The 23,104-nt window shown below is 36.5% G+C and overlaps 2 protein-coding genes across 2 annotated transcripts; one reads left to right on the forward strand and one right to left on the reverse strand.

The window, feature by feature from the left end:
• Window positions 1-6,910: 6,910 nt before the first annotated feature.
• On the reverse strand, window positions 6,911-9,498 carry paqr8 (progestin and adipoQ receptor family member VIII). Its single transcript, XM_048207154.1, has 2 exons — window positions 9,292-9,498; window positions 6,911-8,193 (listed from the first exon to the last, which is right to left on the reverse strand). The coding sequence occupies exon 2, from the start codon at window positions 8,160-8,162 to the stop codon at window positions 7,092-7,094; it is 1,071 nt and encodes a 356-aa protein (XP_048063111.1). The 5' UTR covers window positions 8,163-8,193; window positions 9,292-9,498; the 3' UTR covers window positions 6,911-7,091.
• A 1,154-nt stretch (window positions 9,499-10,652) lies between these two features.
• Window positions 10,653-21,547, forward strand: mcm3 (minichromosome maintenance complex component 3). The gene is made up of 17 exons (XM_048207155.1): window positions 10,653-10,903; window positions 11,088-11,200; window positions 11,414-11,622; window positions 11,704-11,834; window positions 12,931-13,169; window positions 13,267-13,375; window positions 13,495-13,648; window positions 15,012-15,143; window positions 15,259-15,467; window positions 16,799-16,973; window positions 17,219-17,345; window positions 17,943-18,093; window positions 18,215-18,355; window positions 18,575-18,684; window positions 20,001-20,086; window positions 20,514-20,598; window positions 20,762-21,547. The coding sequence occupies exons 1-17, from the start codon at window positions 10,829-10,831 to the stop codon at window positions 20,958-20,960; spliced, it is 2,445 nt and encodes an 814-aa protein (XP_048063112.1). The 5' UTR covers window positions 10,653-10,828; the 3' UTR covers window positions 20,961-21,547.
• The last annotated feature ends 1,557 nt before the right edge of the window (window positions 21,548-23,104 follow it).

The following is a 23,104-nucleotide window of genomic DNA, read 5'->3' on the forward strand; positions in this document are numbered from 1 at the left end:
CTGTTACTTTTGTTTTTCCAGCACACTGCAGCATAAACAACTGTTTCGGTCAAATGTAGATCATTCCGGGTGTGAGGTGAAGTGAGAGGCTGTTTGTTTACTGGTTTGTTGAGGGCAGAGACAGAGTGATTATCATCAGGCTTTGTCATTGCTGTGGAAGGGCTCTCATTCTCCCCTTCAGCTTTGTCAGATGGAGGATGTAATGAAAGCTCACTAATGCACTCATAAGGATTTTCCTCATTCAGTTCAGCCTCCATGTGCGAGTATATATGATCAGACAGATCCTTGGCAGCTGGCATATTTTCAACACTTTGGAACTCAGGTAGTTTCTGCAACAAGGACATGAGAGAATAATCGTTTATTATTATTTACTTTTTTCCATTTCACGTCACATGCTATATTATGCCAGTACTTTATGAATAAAAAAAGTTTTTTAATCATTAGTAGCATTTTCCTATCTGCTCTCTATTACAGTGTCATTTCCTTTAGAAGATTAATCCAATAACTCTTTGGAAATTACTTATCCTCTCTTGCCGATTCGCTGCAATTTAGCACTTAATGATTTTAATTGACCATAATAGGATGGATATGGTTCAACAATGTATTGCAATTGGTCTCAAAGCCGGAAAAAGTTTCTTCCTCTTAAAGCAAATTGTCAACAGTGGTCATGCACTACTCAACAAAAGCTTTGTGTATTGTACAGTATAAGCTAAAAGTCATTTATAGTACTCTGTGAAAGTAGATATGTGCATAAGGAATTATTTCAGCATGATCTAACTCTTACAATTATTTTTGTTGGTGTAACCTAATGAAGTTAGGTTGATTTGGTAAAATTAAATAATATCTGACTTGAATAAAATCAGGTTTATTTAGATATTGTCAAGTGAAGTATATTTTTAAAGCAACCTGGCAAATCATTTTTGAATAAAGTGGATGAAAAGAATTGTGTTGGATTAACTTAATTTACTTAAGTAAACTGAACAAGCATCAAATGTTATTTCTGGCCTACTTACACAAAAATGAAAATTCTGTCATTAATTACTCACCCTCGTGTCGTTCCACACCCGTAAGACCTTTGTTCATCTTCAGAACACAAATTAAGATATTTTTGATAAAATCCGATGGCAAGACAAGTAACACTTTCAGATGCCCAGAAAGCTAGACGTATTTAAAACAGTTCATGTGACTACAGTGGTTCAACCTTAATGTTATGAAGCGACAAGAATATTTTTGTGTGCCAACCCCGCCCCCCCCCCAAATAACAACTTTATTCAACAATATCTAGTGATGGGCGATTTCAAAACACTGCTTCATGAAGCTTTACAAATCTTTTATTTCAAATCAGTGATTCGGAGTGTGTATCAAACTGCCAAAATCACGCCCCCCAGTGGTGAACCACTGAAATTTCGAAACACTTATGAAGTAACAAAGCCTTGTTTACTGAAATCACGTGACTTTGGCAGTTTGATACATGCTTCGAACCACTTCGAAGCTTCATGAAGCAGTGTTTTGAAATTTAAATGTCTTTAGTAGCTTTCTGGGCATCTGAAAGTGTTAATGATCTTGCTGGCAATGACCTCACTGAGCCATCGGATTTTATCAAAAATATCTTAAAGGGTTAGTTCACCCAAAAATGAAAATTCTGTCATTTATCACTTACCCTCATGCCGTTCCACACCCGTAAGACCTTCGTTAATCTTCAGAACTCAAATTAAGATATTTTAGTTGAAATCCGATGGCTCTGTGAGGCCTCCATAGGGAGCAATGGACACTTCCTCTCTCAAGATCCATAAAGGTACTAAAAACATATTTAAATTGGTTCATGCGAGTACAGTGGTTCAATATTAATATTATAAAGTGACGAGAATATTTTTGGAGCACTAAAAAAACAAAATAATGACTTATTTAGTGATGGCCGATTTCAAAACACTGCTTCATAAAGCATCGGAGCATAAATTAATCAGTGTGTCGAATCATGATTCAGATCATGTGTCAAACCACCTACGGCTGAAATCACGTGACTTTGGCGCTCCGAACAGCTGATTCGACACACTGATTCATCTGTGCTCCGATGCTTCCTGAAGCATTGTTTTGAAATCACTAAATAAGTCGTTATTTAGTTTATTTTGGCGCACCAAAAATATTTTAGTCGCTTTATAATATTAATATTGAACCACTGAACTCACATGAACTGATTTAAATATGTTTTTAGTACCTTTATGGATCTTGAGAGAGGAAGTGTCCATTGCTCCCTATGGAGGCCTCACTGAGCTATCGAATTTCAACTAAAATATCTTAATTTGTGTTCTGAAAATTAACGAAAAACGTACAGGTGTGGAACGGCATGAGGGTAAGTAATAAATGACAGAATTTTCATTTTTGGGTGAACTAACCCTTTAATTTGTGTTCTGAAGATGAACAAAGGTCTTACGGGTGTGGAACGGCATGAGGGTGAGTAAAAAAAATGACAGAATTTTCATTTTTGGGAGAACTAACCCTTTAATTGATACAAGTTCTTTCAAAATGACAATATTGAGTTGAGCCAAAACGCAACTGTTGCAAGTCAGTTTAATACAATGCAATTGTTTGAATGTGAAACCTAATACAATGGTGTTAAATGAAAATACATTTTTACAACTGAACAGTACAAATATACAAACTGAACAGAACTGTAAAATCTTTTTTTTTTTTTTTTTTTTTGAGTGTGAGTTAAAACAACCCTGCATTTTTTAGAGTGTAGCAACAGCCAACAGTAATACTAATTCATGGACTGTTTTCTGAGTGTGTGTGGTGTCTGTCGGTCTCTTACATTTTGTGGAGATGCCAATGGAATATTTGTTTTCCCCTGTCTGTGTAAATGGCTTGATGATACACTGTTAGACACACTGGAGACATAAAAAGAAAAGTCACTATTCCAAATGTTACAGATACAGCACACGCTACAGTGCATCCTGTTTATTTTCGTAATAGTTTTTGCATGGTCTTTGCATGCAAACATGAAAGGCTATTATCAGTTGTTCATCTTCATGGTTTACATATGTGGTTGACAAACAGGTCTCTACTTTTCTTACAATAACACAAACATTAACATTATTCACGCTGCTGTGTGACTTGGGCACTTGGTGACTTGTGCGTCTGAACCTGTCATTGCACATTCCACTGAGATCACCCGTTTACTCACAGCATTCTGTTACAATCACTCCCTTCTCTTGGGTGTGTTTTGAATCAGCACAAGATGAGATAATGAATTAAAAATTCCTAAATATGCATTGAAATATACAGTGAAAGACAAAAAATATGAGACTTACCTGAAACAGCTTGTACAAAGGCTGTAAAGCGTGACATAAATGATGATGAAGAGGGCTGACACAATGCCAATCTGAAGAGAGGAAGAACAACCTGATATCCAGGTGATCAGACCCTCCTCAACAGGAGCCATCACTCTTCATCCAGTTTCTGCAATGACTGAAAGGTAAGAACCGAAGGAAACTAAACTCAATAATCTGCCACAAAACAAGTTGATGGGCCAATGAGTAAAAGTATTGAAAGCGAATATAATGTAAGCTGTTATTGCTGTTCTCTCAAATATGATTACACACAGGTGAGTACATGTACAAGTCACACCTCTATTTCATGTTAACACAAACAGACTGCAATTGTTACTGCAGTGTTTAGTGTATTATATTTAAAATGCAATGAGACACAGCAGCCGATGAAAAGTAATACTAAAACAGTTTGAAATGTACATTAAAATACACATCTTTAAACTGAATGTTAATGAAAATAATTTTATTGCTTGGAGCCACCACACTGATATTGTACATATTGTACATCAACTATCTATAAACAGCTTTCTAAAAGAATAAAAATAATAAAAAAAACTCCCTTTACCTTTTTTCCTCAGTTACACGATCCTAGATCACCTGTCATCATCCTGTCTTTACTGGCAGCAAAACACTGATCCCACAGGGATTTGACAGAGTCATGCTTCCTCATTCTGGATTCCAGCCACTCCAGTGCCTAAATATCCCCCTACATCCCTCAAAAGAATTCACGTCACTTGCATTTTACTTGTTCATGTAATTAGCTTAGTTTATTTAAGTACAAGCCATATAATTCTTTTTTCTAAGATATCATATAGGGTTAGTTCTGTTTTGAATGACATTTAAATAATTAAAACATTTTTAACAAATTTAACTTTTTTCAGTTTTTAAATGGAACACTGCTGCCTCCTAATGGACTGTTCTGATACACTAAAAGAATTGCTAAATGAAATAGCATTCAAATTTTAATCATAAATAAAAAGTCTTCCTTAACTAAAATCAAAACTCACCAAAGGTTTATTAGAATACTTGGATTTTAATGTAAACATTTATTATAATACAAAGCACAATCAAAAGTACAAAGCAGTATCTAAGGCACATTTTCGTTTAAACAACAGGGTTAAACTGAATTTCTGTCCCACTGAGGTAGAAATGATTTGATATGCGAAAAATAAATAAACATCATACATGACGAGGAAGAAAGTACAGTAAATACATACCAGAACTTTATTTCTAAACAAACCGTTACTAAAAATACTACAGAGTATATAACATTACACTCTGATTTAAAGGGTTTGTTCATCCAAAAATGAAATTTCTGCCATTAATTACTCACCCTCATGTCGAACCAAGTTGAACTAAGGTCTTACAAGTTTGAAAAGACATGAGGAGGAGTACTTAACGACAGAAATTTCATTTTTGGGCAAACTAACTCTTTAAGCAGGACATTTTGTTTTGGCCTGTAGATGGCATTTCTATTACAGGAAGAGAGTATGTATGTTCTGTATCAATGTTCTTTTGAGCAAACAAGAGTTGATCCATTCCTCCACAACAACATTGCCTGACTGTGCTGAGTGCAAACTAAAAGTAGCCTCTTTGTTCCCCTTATCCCCCACTCCCCTCCAACTCCAATTCTAATTTGGACCAAATCAAGCTTTACTCCTTAATTTGAATGTTGTTGCTTTCGAAAAACTCCTGTCCCAGACTCCAAACAGTTTTAAAGAAAATAGGCCAGTTGTGTAAAAGCCATACAGTACTGGATCTCAGAGGAATGTCGGCTAAGTGGTAGATTATCCTAAGCAGTGAATTAATTTGTGGGAAAAACCCTTCTTAGTATTTATGTTTGATATGATTTGTAAAAGTATTTGATAGTTAAAAAGTAAAATGCCCCCATGAGGCTGATATCTGCAATTTCAGATAAAACAAAAGCTGTCACTGGGATGCATATGTACTTTAAAGGGATAGTTCACCCAAAAATGAAAATTATCCCATGATTTACTCACCCTCAAGCCATCCTAGTTGTATATATATAAATCTTCTTTCAGACAAACACAATCTGAGATATATTAAAAAATATCCTTAAAGGATTAGTCCACTTTTAAATGAACTTTTCCTGATAATTTACTCACCCCCATGTCATCCAAGATGTCCATGACTTTCTTTTTTCGGCCAAAAAGAAATTAAAGTTTTTGATGAAAACATTTCAGGATTTTTCTCCTTATAGTAGACTTCAATGGGCACCAAACAGTTGAAGGCCATAATTAGTTTCACTGCAGCTTCAAATTGTTCAACACTATCCCAGATGAGAAATAAGGGTCTTATCTAGTGAAACCATTGCTGAAAAACATTTTCTGAAAAAAATTGAAAATTATATAAGTTTTAACCAGAAATGCTCATCTTGAACTAGCTCTCTTCTTCTAGAATTCCAGCAGTGTAGACACTGCTAAGAGTAATACTGCCCTCCACAGGCCAAAGTTTGAACTAGCTGTTATATACTATTGAACTAGCATATTGCATATAAACTTTGAACTAATTTTATTTATTTCTTTATTTAATTTTCATTTTTTTTCAGAAAATGAGCAATGGTTTCACTAGATAAGACCCTTATTTCTCATCTGGGATAGTGTTGAACAATTTGAAGCTGCAGTGAAACTAATTATGACCTTCAACTGTTTGGTGCCCATTGAAGTCTACTATAAGGAGAAAAATCCTGAAATGTTTTCATCAAAAACTTTAATTTCTTTTCGACTGAAGAAAGAAAGACATGGACATCTTGGATGACATGGGGGTGAGTAAATTATCAGGAAAAGTTTATTTAAAAGTGGACTAATCCTTTAATCCTCCAAGGTTTATAATGGTTGTGAATAGGGGGCAACGTTAAAAAAAAAAATGCATCCATCATAATCAAAGTAATCCATACGACTCCAGGGGGTTAATAAAGGCCGTTTGAAGCGAAGGGATGTGTTTTTGTAAGAAAAATATCCATATTTAAAACTTTATAAATTCATATAACTAGCTTCCGGCGGACGACCGTACACATAGTGTGCAAGTCAACTTGCGCAAAATGAGTAATCTTCTGTTACGATGTGTGACGCAGGATGTAGGAGTATCGTAAGCTTAGACGCCTCTTGCGGTTCAACCAAATAGGGCTGTGCAACAAACTCAAGCTCCTCTTCTCTTATATCAAAATCCTCCAACATTTCTCTTTAAAATTTCTAATTTTAGACCTCTAATTCTGGACCGGTGTTTTGTTTTGCTCTCTCCTCTGCGCCTCCGTGTTCGTCATTGCGTCGAGTCAAAGGTTGCTCTTCCACCCAAATCGACTTCGTCTGCCAGAAGCCAGTTATTTGAATTTATAAAGTTTAAAATATGATATTTTTCTTTCAATGACCCCCATTCACAACCATTATAAACCTTAGAAGACTAAGGATATTTTTAAATATATCTCTGATAGCGTTCTTCTGAAAGAAGATACACCTATGATGGCTTGAGGGTTAGTAAATCATGGGATAATTTTCATTTTTGGGTGAACTATCCCTTTAAAAAAACATATTTGTGCCTACAGTGTACAAACAGTGACAGCTGAGAGTGTGGGATTTCAAAATGTGATTATGTACTTTTAAAGTAAAATAAAAAGAAAAAAAGAAAAGTGACATCTTTTCACAATTCTCATAATAAATGCGCTAAAATAAAATTAATTTTGACATTTATATTAATAAATACCTTGTGGTACTGTGTAACTAAGCAAATCTGTTTTATAAAATCTTTTCAAATTTGTTTGCAGTCTTTCTTCTTCAGCTGTCTTTGCACAGCTTCTCTCATTAGAACTGCAGTCAGAACGCTGCACAACACCAATAAGAAGAACGATCCTCCAGCCAGTAGAATGAAGTGTTCTCCATGCACACTTACTACAGACTGCTGATGCACCAGATAGTCTCTAAACATTGCCTCCAGCTGGCACAGAGTACACATGGCCAGGAAGATGTGGAAGATCTGATGTCCGTGACCCACAATGTCACATCTCCCTGGAAAGAAGCGCTCAGGAACTGGGCAAGAGAAAAACAGAGCCGACAACACAAAAAACACCACTTGCAGGGCGTGAAACACCAACACTGGCTCGTCCCAAGATCTGGTGACCAGGCGGTGCGCTACAGGGCTTATGTCGAGCAAGTAGGCCAGGCTGGTGGGAATGATCTGGCAGATCTTGCGGCGGAGAGGGTATGGACGGCGGTAACGGAATTTGCCGTAGCAGCAACTGCCGCAGGACAACCAGGCCAGCACCGCGGCACCAGGTAGAAACACAGCACCCACTAGGCTTTGTCTCCATACTGGCTCAGAACAGTAAAAATAGTGGCCAAGTGCACAGCCATATTGGTAAACAGCTACGCCAACATAGTCTACAAAGAAGAGGGAGTAATGGGCCAGCTCAGACTGTGACTGCAGCAGGTGGGCGGCCACACTGAAACTGAGGTAGGTAAGTGACGACAACACGTATAAAAACAGAGGCAAAGACGCCACATTGAGCGTCAGCCCCCATGTGACTGCGAATAAAGAAAAGTGGAGTAGAACAGCAGGGATCGCCAGCAGGTGTGTCCATACATTGAGCGACTCGTTGTGACTTTGAAAGAGGCTACAGAAGTAGCTCAGCCATTCCTGATGGACCGGACGATAGCCCGACAAGATGTAGGGCTCACGAAACAGACTCGGCACCTCAGAGGCGAGTACGGTGGCTTTAGGTAAAGGTAGACGGGGCAACCAGTTCGACAAGTGTGGTAACTGACCCAGCTGCTGTATACTCAATGTCAGTGTACTAAGACGGCCCAAAACTCCACTTGCCATGGTGAAACTCTGGGTGAATGACAAAAATCAGCTGCAACGAGAAGCAGAAAACAGCACGAGGGTAAATTATATTGACAAATCAGTATGCCATGATTCATACCTCTGCCAGACAAAGAGCCAGTTCTTGCTGAACTAAACCTCTTACACTTGATAAGTTAATATCTGGCCCGGTTGAATTGATCATTGTGTTTGCCAAGCGCTCCCATTGTGCTCTGCCGTATATTGCTCCAAACCAATGTTTCTCCATTTTAAAACCCTAGCTGTGTCTTGAAACCTATGTTGCCTTCCTAGAAAGCACAGTTGTGGGTTATAGATGATTTCTGTATAGATAGGTTGCAGATATGTATGATGCCTGAAAATGCTGTCTAGATAGGGAGTTTAATAGGTTTGAAGATAGCCATTATCAACGATATGTGCATTCTGTGACTAGTATTCTGTATTTAAAAAAACCCTCAATACTATGTCTAGACTGCAACCACACCTTACAGCACTATTTAAAGCAGACAAGGCTTGAGAACAGTTTGCCAAATTTGGTACATTTAATTGTAAGCGCATAAATTAACATGTAAAATAATAGAAAAGAAAAGAATAGCCCAGGTGAAAAAATACTATAGTAATTTATAGTGTTTTTTTGAACCATACTACATGTATACTTGTAGTATACTGTATAGTATTTACAACACTTTGTTAATGAATGCTACAGCATACTGTAGTATTAACTAGTGAACTGATAAACTGTAATAAATACTGTAGTACACTTTAGTTTTACTACAGTAAACTGTAATGTATATATATTGTAGTATAACATACTCATATAGTTGTAGAAAACTACAGTATTGGGTAATTTGTTTATATTACTATAGCTGTTATGTTACCACAGCAACTATAGAATTACCGCAACAAATTAATTGAAGTACTTTACTATAGTATTTACTATAAATTAGGCTACTATAGTATTTTTTCACGTGCTACTTTTAAATGTGCCTTATTAAGCAAAGAAAGAGTAAGACTATGCTATGCGACACTTTTATACAACCTTCTGCAAAAGAAGCATGCTATCAAAACGCCAGAAACTTTCTTTAAATAATAAAGAGTTTATATTATCGTTTATATATTAGTAGCTCCTCACCTTTGCGGCACTGGTTGAAAGTCGCTCTTCACAGACTTCACCTCTCACTTTTTAGAAGATATATGGGGTTTCATATCAACCTAAAGATTAAATTCGGTCTTCAAACTTATGCATTATAACCTTGGCAACTGCACTCTCCCTGTCAACTCAACTGAGAGTCCCAGTCTCAACTGAGAGACCTGTTGGGCCGGCTCCTTGTGAATTTGGGCGGGGCTTCAAAATCACTCATGTTTGAAGGGACTCTGACGAAAAAGCAAACAAATGAAAAAAGAGATATAACTTCAAATCACAGTTAAAAAAAAAAAAAAAAAAAAAAAAATGATTATAAAATTCACACACATTTTGATGGGCGAAGACTCATTTTCTTAAAATAAAATTCATTAGAAACAAAACTCTTGTCAACAAACTCTTGTGAACTCAGGTTCACGAGACTTCAATATACAGTGACAGTGAATGGAGACTGAAGCTGTGGTTCTGTCTAACAAATCCTGTTTTGTTTATTATAGGATAGGTTGACTTTGAAAGAACCATTATTATACTACTACAAGATATGTAGACCTATATTTAAAGTGTAAAATAGCCTAAACAGAACAATGGTGTAATATTATATACAGTCGGGCAAAAATGATGCATAAAAGACAAAATGAGAATCTGATCAAGTATGGAAACCAATATTAAAGGGATAGTTCACTCAAAAATGAAAATTCTGTCATCATTTACTCACCCTCAAGTTGTTCCAAACCTGTACAAATTTATTTGTTCTGTTGAACACAAAGTAAGATATTTTGAAGAATGTGGGGAACTGAACTGTTTTGGGGCACTATTGACTTCCATAGTATTTTTTTCTCTACTATGGAAGTCAATGGTGCCCCAAAGCAGCCTAGTTACAAACTTTCTTCAAAATATCTTCATTTGTGTTCAACAGACTAAAGAAATTTATACAGGTTTGGAACAACTTGAGGGTGAGTAAATGATGACAGAATTTTCATTTTTGGGTGAACTGTCCCTTAAAGAAAAGTGATGTTCATTTATAAAACGGATATGTATTTTACACTATGTACTTTGTACTACAGTGTATAATTTATAATTTTGTGACTTTTCATCACTTTTAGTAAAATGCTTTCATATGACGTTGAATAAATAGTACATTTGATTTACAGACGGTCTGAGTCGCAACAGTTACTTTAAATTTGCACAAAAGAAAGGAGTAAATAACATGGACTCTAGCATTATTTGCCACAACAGCTCCACTTGAATATACCGCATCTGTAGTTGTGAGCGCATGCGCAGCACCGGTACTCTTTTCGCGCGAAACACTAAAGAGGGCCGGGCGAATCATCATTCTATGGATTTGATTGGACGCCGCAACCCAAGCGACAGAATATGGTAATGAGTCACTGGTGTGTTGGCCAATCAGCGGTCGGATTCTACAGCGAGGGAAGCCTGGTGGCGCGAAAAGACACACAACAGTCCTGCGATCGACACGAGGTGTTCTGCACGGAGTATTTCTTAAAACTTTTAGAAGCTATATACAAAAATGGCTGCTGAAGTTGTGGACGACCAGGAGCTGAGGGAGGCGCAGAGGGATTACCTGGATTTTCTTGACGACGATGTAGGCATAACGCATTTATTATATACTTATTAACTGTTAAATTATGGAAGTTAATGTGTCTTATTGGAACAAAGGCCCACTCTCATAAACCATAATGTAACTTGCTTTAAACTTTTTTTCGTGGGTATTTTTGTTCACGTTTTGTTTGTTGACAACTTTTTCTTGGGTTTTTACTTTTTTTCAGCAAGACCAGGGCATCTATCAGAGCAAAGTACGACAGATGATCAGCGAAAACAAATCCAGGCTCATTGTGAACCTCAACGACCTGCGCCGCCGCAACGAAAAGCGAGCAGCCAAGTATGGCTTTTTAAAAAATATTTCTTTTTTCTACTTACACTCTACAGTGTACACTTTAGGCCTGCATTATAGCATATAAATATATTTCCGTGCATAGTGCTATCATTACTATATGTGTTTCATGTATTACATTATATACTGAAAATACAGTTTAACATTATAATGTAAAGTATGACAATGTTTTAATTGAATTGAACAATCTCTGGTCCTCAGGTTGCTGAGTAATGCTTTTGAAGAGCTTGTTGCATTCCAGCGTGCCCTAAAAGATCTGGTGGCTTCAATAGATGCCACTTATGCCAAGCAGCACGAAGAGTTCTTCATTGGTCTGGAGGGCAGCTTCGGCAACAAACACGTCTCCCCTCGAACCTTGACCTCTCGTCTGTTGGGTAGCATGGTGTGTTTGGAGGGCATTGTCACAAAATGTAGGTCCCAGCATTTGAAAGATTTGATATTTTGCATGTCATGGACAGTGAGATGATCAGGCTTTTTCCTTGTATTCACAGGCTCTTTGGTGCGTCCCAAAGTGGTACGCAGTGTGCACTACTGCCCAGCCACTAAGAAGACTATGGAGCGCAAATACACAGATCTGACCTCTCTGGAAGCCTTCCCTTCAAGTGCCATTTACCCCACCAAGGTACTATAATTTGTCCCACCTCTGTTAGGTTATTGGAATCGTGCAAAAATATTGAGGTCAGGGGTTCCAGGAGCTTTCAAACTCTTTGATGTCCCAAATATGATGATCACCCTGCAAAGGGATCCTCTTCATAAAATATATAAGCAGCTGTATATTACTATAAGACCTGTTAAAACTCTGAGAGAAGTATGATATTATAAAGACAAAAATGTCAAATTATTTTAGTAATAATAATAATTATTGTTATTACTAAATAATAATAGTATAATAATTATTAGTATTATTATTAAAGGTCCTGTTATTCGTGATCCCATGTTTCAAACTTTAGTTAGTGTGCAATGTTGTTGTTAGAGTATAAATAAAATCTGTAAAATTTTAAAGCTCAAAGTTCAATGCCAAGCGAGATATTTTATTTAACAGAAGTCGCCTACATCGAACGGCCAGTTTGGACTACATCCCTCTACTTCCTTCTTTAATGACGTCACTAAAACAGTTTTTTGACTAACCTCCGCCCACAGGAATACACAAGAGTTGCGTTTGTAGAGTGTGTTTGTCGCCATGTCGTCGAAACGCTGTTATTTTCATCCCGCAGTCCAATCACCGGGTCTGATTCCAGCTCAAATTGATAGGGTAAAATTAAAGACATGTTTACAATAACACTGAGTGCATGCATCTCCACGTTATGGTAAGAGGCGTGACTTTTCCGGGCACGGTGCGCTCAGAGCTGTCGAATCACAACACAGGAACCGCTGGCACAATCAGAACTCGTTACGTATTTCTGAAGGAGGGACTTCATAGAACAAGGAAGTCATCAGCCCGTTTTTATGACAGTGGAAACAGAGGTATACAGATAAGTAAATTATGTGAAAAATACTGTGTTTTTTTACACGCGAAACATGAACACATGTTATATTGCACACTATAAACACAATCAAAGCTTCAAAAAAACATGAAAAACGGGACCTTTAATACTAAAATAATTTGAAATTGTTGTCTTTATAATACCACACTTACTATATCTCTCAGCATTAGATTATTTTAATAACATCAGTAATAATTATTATTAATCCTCTGTGTCTATATTTGATCCATTCAGGATGAGGAGAACAATCCACTGGAGACTGAGTTCGGTCTGTCCGTCTATAAGGACCATCAGACCATCACAGTGCAGGAGATGCCGGAGAAAGCCCCTGCCGGTCAGCTGCCCCGCTCTGTGGACATCATCCTGGACAACGACCTGGTGGACGCTATAAAACCAGGGGACCGCGCGCAGGTGATCGGCACCTACCGCTGCCTGCCCGGCAAGAAGGGCGGATTCACCTCGGGCACCTTCAGGTAGAGCTGCACAAACTGCGGTTACATTTTTTGAAATATTATAATATTACTATTATTATATAAATAATAATATTAATAATAATACACATGTGTTTAGGACCATCATGATCGCCTGTCACGTCAAACAGATGAGCAAAGAAGTTGCTCACTACTTCTCTGCAGATGATGTAGCCAAGATCAAGAGCTTCTGCAGATCTCGCTCAAAGGTAAGAGAATGGAAATGACATAATATTCCAGATTTGGACACACTTTTGTGAAGTGATAAGTTATTGTATGTCTGTGTTCTCCTAATATGAATGCCTTATTTGTCTTTGTACTCCTTTAGAATTTGTTTGATCAGTTGGCTCGCTCACTGGCCCCCAGTATTCATGGTCATGAGTACATAAAGAAGGCCATCCTGTGTATGCTTCTAGGAGGGGTGGAGAAGGTTTTGGAGAATGGCTCACGCATTAGAGGAGACATCAACGTACTTCTCATAGGTATTTGCCTGCTTAGATTTGCACAAATAATGAGGAACACTTAGGGTAAAATGAATGGTTCATATTTACAAATCACTCTCTGCTGGACATGAAATTGAAAACTCCACAATAACTTTTTGTAACTCTATGAATCGTAAGTAGACAGATGAAATCTGCTTTTTTTGCCATTTTCTGTAGAGACCTATCTAACTTTACAAATAACAATACAAATATGATATGTAATAATTTTAAGTTGCAAACATATTGAGGATCTAGACCAAGCGTTTTCAAACTTTTTGGTGCCCCAACCTTGTGAGTGCTCCCTTCCTAAAATATAAAGGCAGATATATATTATTATAAGACGTATTCATATTCTGAGAGAAATAGTAGGCATGATATAAGACAATGTCAGATTATTTATTTCGTAATAATAATAATGTTTTTATAGAATTATAACAACATTTATTATTATAACATATTATAATTATTTATAACATATATTATTATATTATATTGCATTTTTTAACCCAATTTTTCTCAGAAATTTTTCATGATCCCCATAGCAGCCCCCTGATTTTTTTTTAACCTTTTCTGTGGAGAACAATTTATATTTTTATGGTTTATAAATATTAATATAAGTAACAATATATGTATGTATGTATATATATGACATGTAATAGGTTCAGGTTACAAAGCAACTTTGCATAAATATAAAGGTTGATGTTAAATTAAAAGGTTTAGATTTATAAGACTGTATGAAGTCCACTAGTTCACAAAATAATCAGAAATGCTTTGTTTTGATCCGTTTTCTGTTGTACATCCAGTACTTTAATGCCTGTTTTGGGTGCTGTTCTTTACAGACCCACCAGATGCCGCCATTTATCAGTTTACTGGATATTAAAAAAAGATAAATGATTATTAAAGGGATAGTTCACCTAAAAATGACAATGAACAATTCTGTCATTCCCCCATTGACTGCTATAGTATTTTTTCCCCTACTATGGTAGTCAATGGGGGCGAGATCTGCTTGGTTACAAACATTCTTCCAAATATCTTTCTTTGTGTACAACAGAACAAAGACATTTTATAATATGAAGAGATATTTATATAGGTTTGGAACAACTTGAGGGTGAGTAAATGATGACAAAATGTTCATTTTTGGGTGAACTATCCCTTTAAGTCAAGCACAAAAATCATCTTACTAATATCTGAACTGATTTTGAGGAAAAACCTGCAGAATGGATTTAAAAAAATGTATTAGTTGGAAAAAAATTATCGAGAGTATTACACTCTTACTGGTATCCTCAAACATAATCAATTCAGCCAAAATAGTAAATGAATGCATAAGATGTGTTTCAGTTCTGCGTAAAACTCTATTTCTTAGGTGACCCGTCAGTGGCCAAGTCTCAGCTGCTCCGGTACGTTCTGCACACCGCACCTCGTGCCATTCCCACCACAGGCCGAGGCTCATCAGGTGTAGGTCTGACTGCAGCCGTCACCACTGACCAAGAGACAGGTACTGCGTTTCACACACATTATCAAGCCAAGAATCCATAGGTTAATTTATAACAAGTTTGCCTATTTCAGAGTTTTGTTTGTTCTTTTAATATGAATTTGTGTGTGTCTTTCAGGTGAGCGTCGTCTCGAGGCTGGTGCCATGGTTTTGGGGGATCGAGGGGTGGTCTGCATTGATGAGTTTGACAAAATGTCAGATATGGATCGCACTGCTATCCATGAGGTCATGGAACAGGGCCGCGTCACCATCGCTAAAGCCGGCATCCACGCTCGGCTCAATGCCCGCTGCAGCGTCCTGGCAGCTGCCAACCCCGTTTATGGCAGAGTAAGTGCTATATTTGGTGTTCGTAAAATCTGAATCTGTGAGTAATCTGAATCTGTATCTATGCATCATTAAGTTGGCTTGAGAAAGCCAATTTACTGATCTACTTTTAAGATTATCATATTTTTTGAGGCAAATTGAATTAACAATATCTCCTCCTAGAGCTTTTAAGCTACAAACAGTGTTGCCACGGAATTGGGCTGCTTTTACACTGTTCCCGCGGGTTGTTTTTCATGTCCTCAGGTTGAAGCAACCCAAATAACATGATATTTAGCCCCTGGAATGCGACTTTTACCTGGGGAGCCCCACCAAAAACACAGATTTTACCCCCTGGAGTGTGATTTTTTACCCCCTGAAACACGATTGGGCTAGTTTTGGGCTAGTTTTGAGTAGCAATTGGGCGGGTTTTGTTGTGAAAACCTGGCAACCCTGGCTACAAACACCAAACTAGGCTCAGACCCTCAGACTGTTGTGACTCGGGTTGATATATCTTTTCAAAGTGATCCAATTTAATGATTTTCGTTAAACGGACAATCAAAACTACAAACGGTCCCATGCACTTTCATGGTGGTCAAAACTTTTATGCAATAACTTTAATAGAGTATTTAAGCTTCATCCAATATGTATCAATCACTAGCAAAGCCTAACTACTAGCTTAGGACATGCTAGCAACGTGCTAAATCATGCTAGTGACATGCTAATTCATGTTAGCAATATTCTAAAACATGTTAATAACATGCTAATACATGTTAGCAATATTCTAAAACATGTTAATAACATGCTAATTCATGTTAGCAATATTCTAAAACACGTTAATAACATGCTAAATCATGCTAGCAATATGTTATTTCATGCTAACATGTTAAAACATGCTAGCAGAATGCTAAAACACGGTAGCAACATACTTATTCATGTTAGCCACATGGTAAATCATAACAGCAACATGCAAAATCATGCTAGCAACATGCTAATTCATGCTAGCAATGTGTTAAAACACGTTAACAACATGCTAATTCAGGCTAGCAACATGTTAAAACATGCTAGCAACATGCAAATTCGTGTTAGAAACTTATTAAAAAATGTTAGAAGAATGCAAAATCATCTGTCTGTTTTTCATGCTAGCAATGTATTAAAACATGCTAGCAACATGCTAAATCCTCTATCTATCTATCTATCTATCTATCTATCTAGTTTCATAATGTTACTCTTAATAAATATCCAGTGTAGTTCAAGAAATCAGACTTGAAAGAACAACAATCTGGATTATAATTGCTGCAAATAGCAGCTAGTCATTTCCTTGTATTTCATGTTTGTGAATTTGTCTCTGTCTGCAGTATAATCAGTATAAGACCCCCATGGAGAACATTGGCCTGCAGGACTCGCTGCTGTCTCGTTTTGATTTGCTCTTCATCATGCTGGATCAGATGGACCCAGAGCAGGACCGCGAGGTTTCCGATCACGTCTTGCGCATTCACCGCTACAGGGATCCCCATGAGCAGGAAGGAGCAGGTACAAACTGATAGAGTATTTAAAACTACATATTTTCTGTTAGGTTTGTCATTATTGTGCTGTTAGTGTCAGCAAAAAGAGTTACATAAAGATGGAATAGGAAAAAGTATTTTAACATCAAAAACTGCACACTTCATATTTATGTCTGCGAAATAAATTGTGATCTATTCTGTACTAGTAATTAATCATGTTGCAAATATTGTGTGCTGTAGTGTTTATTGGACTCGCATGCGTTTGTGTTTCAGCTCTGTCTTTTGGTGGTGCAATCGATGCATTGGCCACTGAAGACCCTAATGTAGTTCAGGAGGAAGAAGAGGAGCTGCAAGTGTATGAGAAACACAATCCACTTCTCCATGGCAGCAAAAAACTCAAGTATGTGCCAACTTGTTTTTTGTTACTTTCCCTTCTGTGCTTTCTTCTCTAATGCAAATCACAAAGGCTAATTCAACTCAGATTATGTCTGGTTTATGGCACTACCATGTGGCTTCATGAATGATTTGATATTTTAATAGGGTTGCCATGTTTTGCTTTTCTAAGATACTTTTTCAAGAAAATGCACTACTGTATAAAATTTTAGGGTCTGTAAGATTTTTTAAAATGTTTTTGAAAGAAGTCTCTTATGCTTAGCTAGGTGGCATTCATTTGATTATAAATACAGTAAATACAGTAATATTGTGAAATATTTTTACAATGTATAATAATTGTTTTTTATTTTCATATATTATAAAATATAATTTATTTCTGTGATCAAAGCTGAATTTTCAGCATCATTACTCTAGTCTTCAGTGTCACATGATCCTGCAGAAATCACTCTAATATTCTGATTTGCTGCTCAAGAAACATTTCTTATTATTATCACTGTTGTGCTGCTTAAGATTTTTGCAGAAACCGTGATACACATTCTTTGCTGTCAAATATAAACCCCCCATTATTATAAAGCTAAATTATTTTTTGTGTGTGTTTTTTTAGGGACAGAGTGGTGAGTAAAGCATTCATGAGGAAGTACATCCACGTTGCCAAGGCTCTTTCTCCTGTTCTGACTCAAGAAGCGGCCAATCACATTGCAGAGGAGTACTCGAGACTGCGCAGTCAGGAGCAGCTCGGCTCTGACATTGCACGGGTAAATACAGACACATTTACAAACTACTTTGAGTTGCTTTGCTGGTCAGGTATTAGCAAATGAAGTTCTTATGCGGTCAGATAACTAATATGAAGAATCTGTGCCGTGTTTTGTCCCTCAGACGTCACCAGTTACTGCTAGAACCCTAGAGACTTTGATCCGTCTTTCTACGGCTCACGCCAAAGCTCGCATGAGCAAAGTTGTGGAACTGTTGGACACAGAAGTTGCTGTGGAGCTTGTGCAGTTTGCCTATTTCAAGAAGGTTTGTTTGTTTATATAGCTAAAAGCTCATTAGTTACAATTGTTTACTCTATAATGGACACATTTTAAATCTCTAATGTCTGATTACATTTACATTGGTGTTTTAAGATATGAGCTTTTACGTTTTAATACAGTACTTCTGTTAGTAGCTAATTTAAATCCATTAGAAATTTCTTATCAGTTAAATAAATATCTTTTACCCTTATTTCCTATTCCTCAGGTTTTGGAGAAGGAACGTAAACGCTCTAGAAATGGGGGCCAGGATGCGGCCTCAGAGGATGAGGAGGAGGAGGATGAAGCACAAGAAACACCTCGACCACAGAGAAAAAGGTCTAGTGTTAGTCCACAATAGCATGACAGAGTCAATGTTTATGAATTTTCCAAGCTATAAAAAGTAGGGATGTCCCGATCAGGTTTTTTTGCCCTCGAGTCCGAGTCATTTGATTTTGAGTATCTGCCGATACCGAGTCCCGATCCGATACTTCTATAATACATCAAAAAAAGAATAAAGAAGAGCGAAAAAAAAACAGATCCAGGACGTTCCTTATTTTTTATTTAATTACAAACAGAGCACTTCTGTGAGGTAGCTTGAACAATCAAGTAATAAATAACATAAATTGTTCACTTCACTTCACTTTAGTGCAACAGTAAATATAAAAAAGGCTAATATAAAAACGTTTATAATGTTTATATATATCATATTTTCTGGCTAGTTTACTTTAGTTTTTTATAATACACCATACTTTAACCCAAACTGAATAATAAAAAACAAGTTTAAATGGGTAAATCTTCTATTATTATTTTTGATTCTTAATTTTCTTTTCTGTCATACTCAAATTCTTGTTAAAACACATTAGACATGTGTATTGTGTGCATTTTGAACACTTTTTGTGTGAAATTATATGTATATTATATATACAATCAGCTCCCTAGTTCAGTAGTCAGGGCACTGATCAGGGTATCAGCCACATTCACTTTCATTATATACTGATTCACGACCTAGGGAGCTAGGGAGCTGATTGAGACACAGGGATAGACTCGGTGCCGAGACGATCGCGGCACTGCTGCTTACGCGACGCTCCTGCTGCCTGTGTGAATGCATCCGTTGGTTGACATGCACGCTGAAAAAAATATGCGCTACTCACGCGCCGCTTACGCTTGCAGTGTGAAACAGGCCTAACTCTGTGCCACCGCATCACTATAGATGTGTTAAAAATAATGAGAATATATATACATATATATCCGAGTCCTGATCGGGAGGTAACGTCCGATTCCGATCGAGTCTGAAACCACATGATCGGGCCCGATTTCCGATCACGTGATCGGATCTGGACATCCCTAATAAAAAGTGTGGGGTTGTTACAGTTTTTTTTAATGTTACATTATATTTTATTCCTTTTAAAGAAATCGTACTGACCCCAAACAGTGGTGAATTTATTGGTGTATTTGTTATTAAAATCATCAGGTGTGATGATTTCTTTATAGAATTGTTAGTTTACAGTGTTTTATAACAATTTTAATGTGTTTAAGTAATAATTATGATACTTAACTCTGGTACATAGTAATTTATGAGAGCTCAATGTCCCCTAGTGGTCAACTGAGTGAACAGTTGACCAATGAAAGTATTTTCTTTGTTTCTCCTGTAGGAGGCGCCAATCTGAGCGCAGACCATCTCAGGGCAGCGAGTCTTATGACCCCTATGACTTTGATACTGAGACTGACATACCACAAAGTAAGAAAAACCAACAATAGACATTTTATATATTTTATATTAGATTAAATTAAAAAAATATATATTACATTTTTTTTAAATAAACATATTTGAAATATTTTCAAACAAAAAACAAACTTTTTTTTATTAACTTTTTTTTAAATAAACATAATTTGAAATATTTTCAAACAAAAACAAACAAATGTATTAAAATAGAAGTTAAATTGGGTTAAATTAATTCTGAATCTTTTTTTTTTTTAAATATACCATTTCATTTTTTCTTTAAAATATAAACAAGCTTTAAATATATTTTTAAGTTAAATATATATATATATAAATTTTTTAAAATATTTTAATCATAATTAAAAGATCACTTTTTTATCACAATGCATATAATTATTATTACACAAATTAATGCACAAATGATTAATATTTAATTTTTTCTCAGTTCAGTCCCCGGCTCCTGCAAGGCAGGATGAGGAGCCAGTGGACACACCTGATCAGAATGGTCACACGGGGTTATCTGATGACAGGTAGGCGTTCAGGATTTGTCTGCTGAGATTTCCTGTATCACACTCAGCGTTCTTTTGAAGTATTGTTTCTGATTAACTTCTAAACAGAAACCGCATCGCTGGCATGTCCGCTGATAGTTTTTGATGTTGAATGTCTGATGCACAATTTGTGATTTTGCTGTAGGTTGAAGGAGTTCAAAACCGCACTGCTGGAGGTGTTCCGCTCTGCTCATGCTCAGTCAGTGGGCATGATCGCTCTAATGGAGAGCCTCAACAAGAGCTGCCCATCACCGTTTAACGAAACCGAGGTCCGTGCCGCTCTCGCCCGCATGCAGGACGACAACCAGGTTATGGTGGCTGATGACATCATCTTCCTTATATAAAGGTGTTTTCTGGAGAATAACAGAAATCGTAAAGTTCAAGTGTGGATCTGTTTCAGAAGATTTGCAATATGTGTGCAATGTTCATTTTCATATTCTTGTATATGCACACATGCATACATTTGATTCATTTGAACACATTGTCAGTAGGTTTTTCGTGTTGTACATTTTCCCATGCTTGTACATGCGTACATATGCATTTAAAAAAAACAAAATTTTAAACTTGCAAGGACATTTTTATTCTTTTTAACATGCATTTGTTTTATGTTTATCACCATTCTTAGACTTGGTTAATGTTCTACAGAAATTAGTTTTCTCTGTTGGTTTTCATTTTTTCTTGAGAATAGCTTGGACCATTTTTTTTTTTTTTGACAACTTGTAAATAATGATTTATTGTTTAAAAAAAAAAAAAAGTTTGACACCTGAAAATGTAAAAACAAACAAACAAAAAAAGGTGTCAGAATAATAACAAATGCATAAGCAGGAGATTTCAGTCCAGTCTGTGCCATATCTCGAACCCTTTTCCGCCTTCCCCATCCCAGTATTTTTGTCTCCCGTCTATTGCCTCCATCAATAAAAAGAATATCTCACTTTTGTTTTCTCATTGACTGTATTTTTCTACAATATACTTAATGTACAAATAAACTAATGATCCATATCTACCATTTTATGAATCTCTGCTCTTTTGCGTAACACCAGAAAGCCACATAACCTCAAACTTAGTCATGCTTCAGACACTCCAAGTCATTCTAGCTACTGTTTGCCCACATTGCCCTTTCAGTGTCTGTCTGTCCCATTATGACTGGGTTGTCTCAGATGTAGAGCAAATGATGATTTAAATGCAAAGTGCAGCTCCTCATTTATAAACCTTTCTACTTGAGCATGCAGATGCTTCGAGATGCATCATATTGCTGTCCAGCTTCCCGGTTTTTCAAAACCGGTGATCGTAAACTTAGTTTGCGTGGGAGCTGGAGAAACCCTAGCAATGGTTGCAATAAAAGATACGTAAATGTTCATTCTCATTACGGGATATCAGGAAACCATAATCCTCAGTTTACAATGTAAAGGTATAGACCTTTCAAAAATGACAATTCAGTCATCATTTACTGTTCCTCGTGTCGTTCCAAACTTACTTCTCCTTTGGAATGCAAATAAAATATTTTGAAGAACATTGGAAACCAAACAAAATTGGACCCCATTGACTTCCATTATATGGACAAAAAGATGACATGATGGTTTGAATTGACATGAGGTTAAGTAAACGACAGAATTTTCATTTTTGGGTGAATCATCCCTTTATGCAGTTTTTGATCTCATCTGCTTGTGATGTCATTTCTTAGAATGACTCAGGAGATGTTATCATATGCTTGTGGTCGTGCTAGTGTTTGCTGCTGGAACATACTGTTTCAAGAACCAAGTCAGCACTTCCGTGACCTAAATTGAAATGAGTTGTAGAGTGCAAGAGCGTTGTGTACTGCTACAAGTATCAGTTGGTGTACCTCAGGCAAATTTAACACTGACTTGCTAACTAGAACCCTTTCATCAAGTGCTTTTAATGACTGTTAGGTAATGCCTAGCATTACAGCATTAATTAATACTGGTTGATGTCAGAAGTTTGGAGTTGGTAATTTTTTATTTTTAAATGTTTCAGAAAGAAAGTCTCTTATGCTCACCTATGCTGCATTTATTTGATCAAAAATACAGTAAAAACAGTAATTTTGTGAAATATTGTTAGAAATTAAAATAACTATTACAATGTATTTTAAAATGTAATTTATTCCTGAGATGGCAAAGCTCTATCAGCATCATTACTCCGGTCTTCAGTGTCACATGATCATTCAGAAAACATTTCAAAACATTTCTTTTTATCAATTTTGAAAACAGTTGTGCTGATTAATATTTTTGCTGAAACTGTGATACATTTTTTCAGGATTATTTGATGAACAGAAATCATTTATTTGAAATCAAAACATTTTAAATGTCTTTTCTGTCACTTTTCATCAATTTAATGTGTACTTGCTGAATAAAAGTATTAATTTCTTTTAAAAAATTTGTTTCAAACCTGTATGAATTTCTTTCTTCTGCTGAAAAGGATGATATATGGAAGAATATGGGTAACCAAACAGTTGATGGACCCTATTGACTTC

Source organism: Megalobrama amblycephala, linkage group LG11, assembly GCF_018812025.1.
Source record: "Megalobrama amblycephala isolate DHTTF-2021 linkage group LG11, ASM1881202v1, whole genome shotgun sequence".
In the NCBI taxonomy this organism is placed as follows: Eukaryota; Metazoa; Chordata; class Actinopteri; order Cypriniformes; family Xenocyprididae; genus Megalobrama; species Megalobrama amblycephala.

What these genes read in the sequence shown, in the direction of transcription:
- paqr8 (XM_048207154.1), bottom strand. Translation starts at nt 8,162, where the DNA reads ATGGCAAGTGGAGTTTTGGGCCGTCTTAGTACACTGACATTGAGTATA.
- mcm3 (XM_048207155.1), top strand. Translation starts at nt 10,829, where the DNA reads ATGGCTGCTGAAGTTGTGGACGACCAGGAGCTGAGGGAGGCGCAGAGG. An exon ending in AGTTTGCCTATTTCAAGAAG is followed by an intron (nt 18,356 to 18,574) that starts GTTTGTTTGTTT and finishes CCTATTCCTCAG; the next exon opens with GTTTTGGAGAAGGAACGTAA. An exon ending in ACGGGGTTATCTGATGACAG is followed by an intron (nt 20,599 to 20,761) that starts GTAGGCGTTCAG and finishes ATTTTGCTGTAG; the next exon opens with GTTGAAGGAGTTCAAAACCG.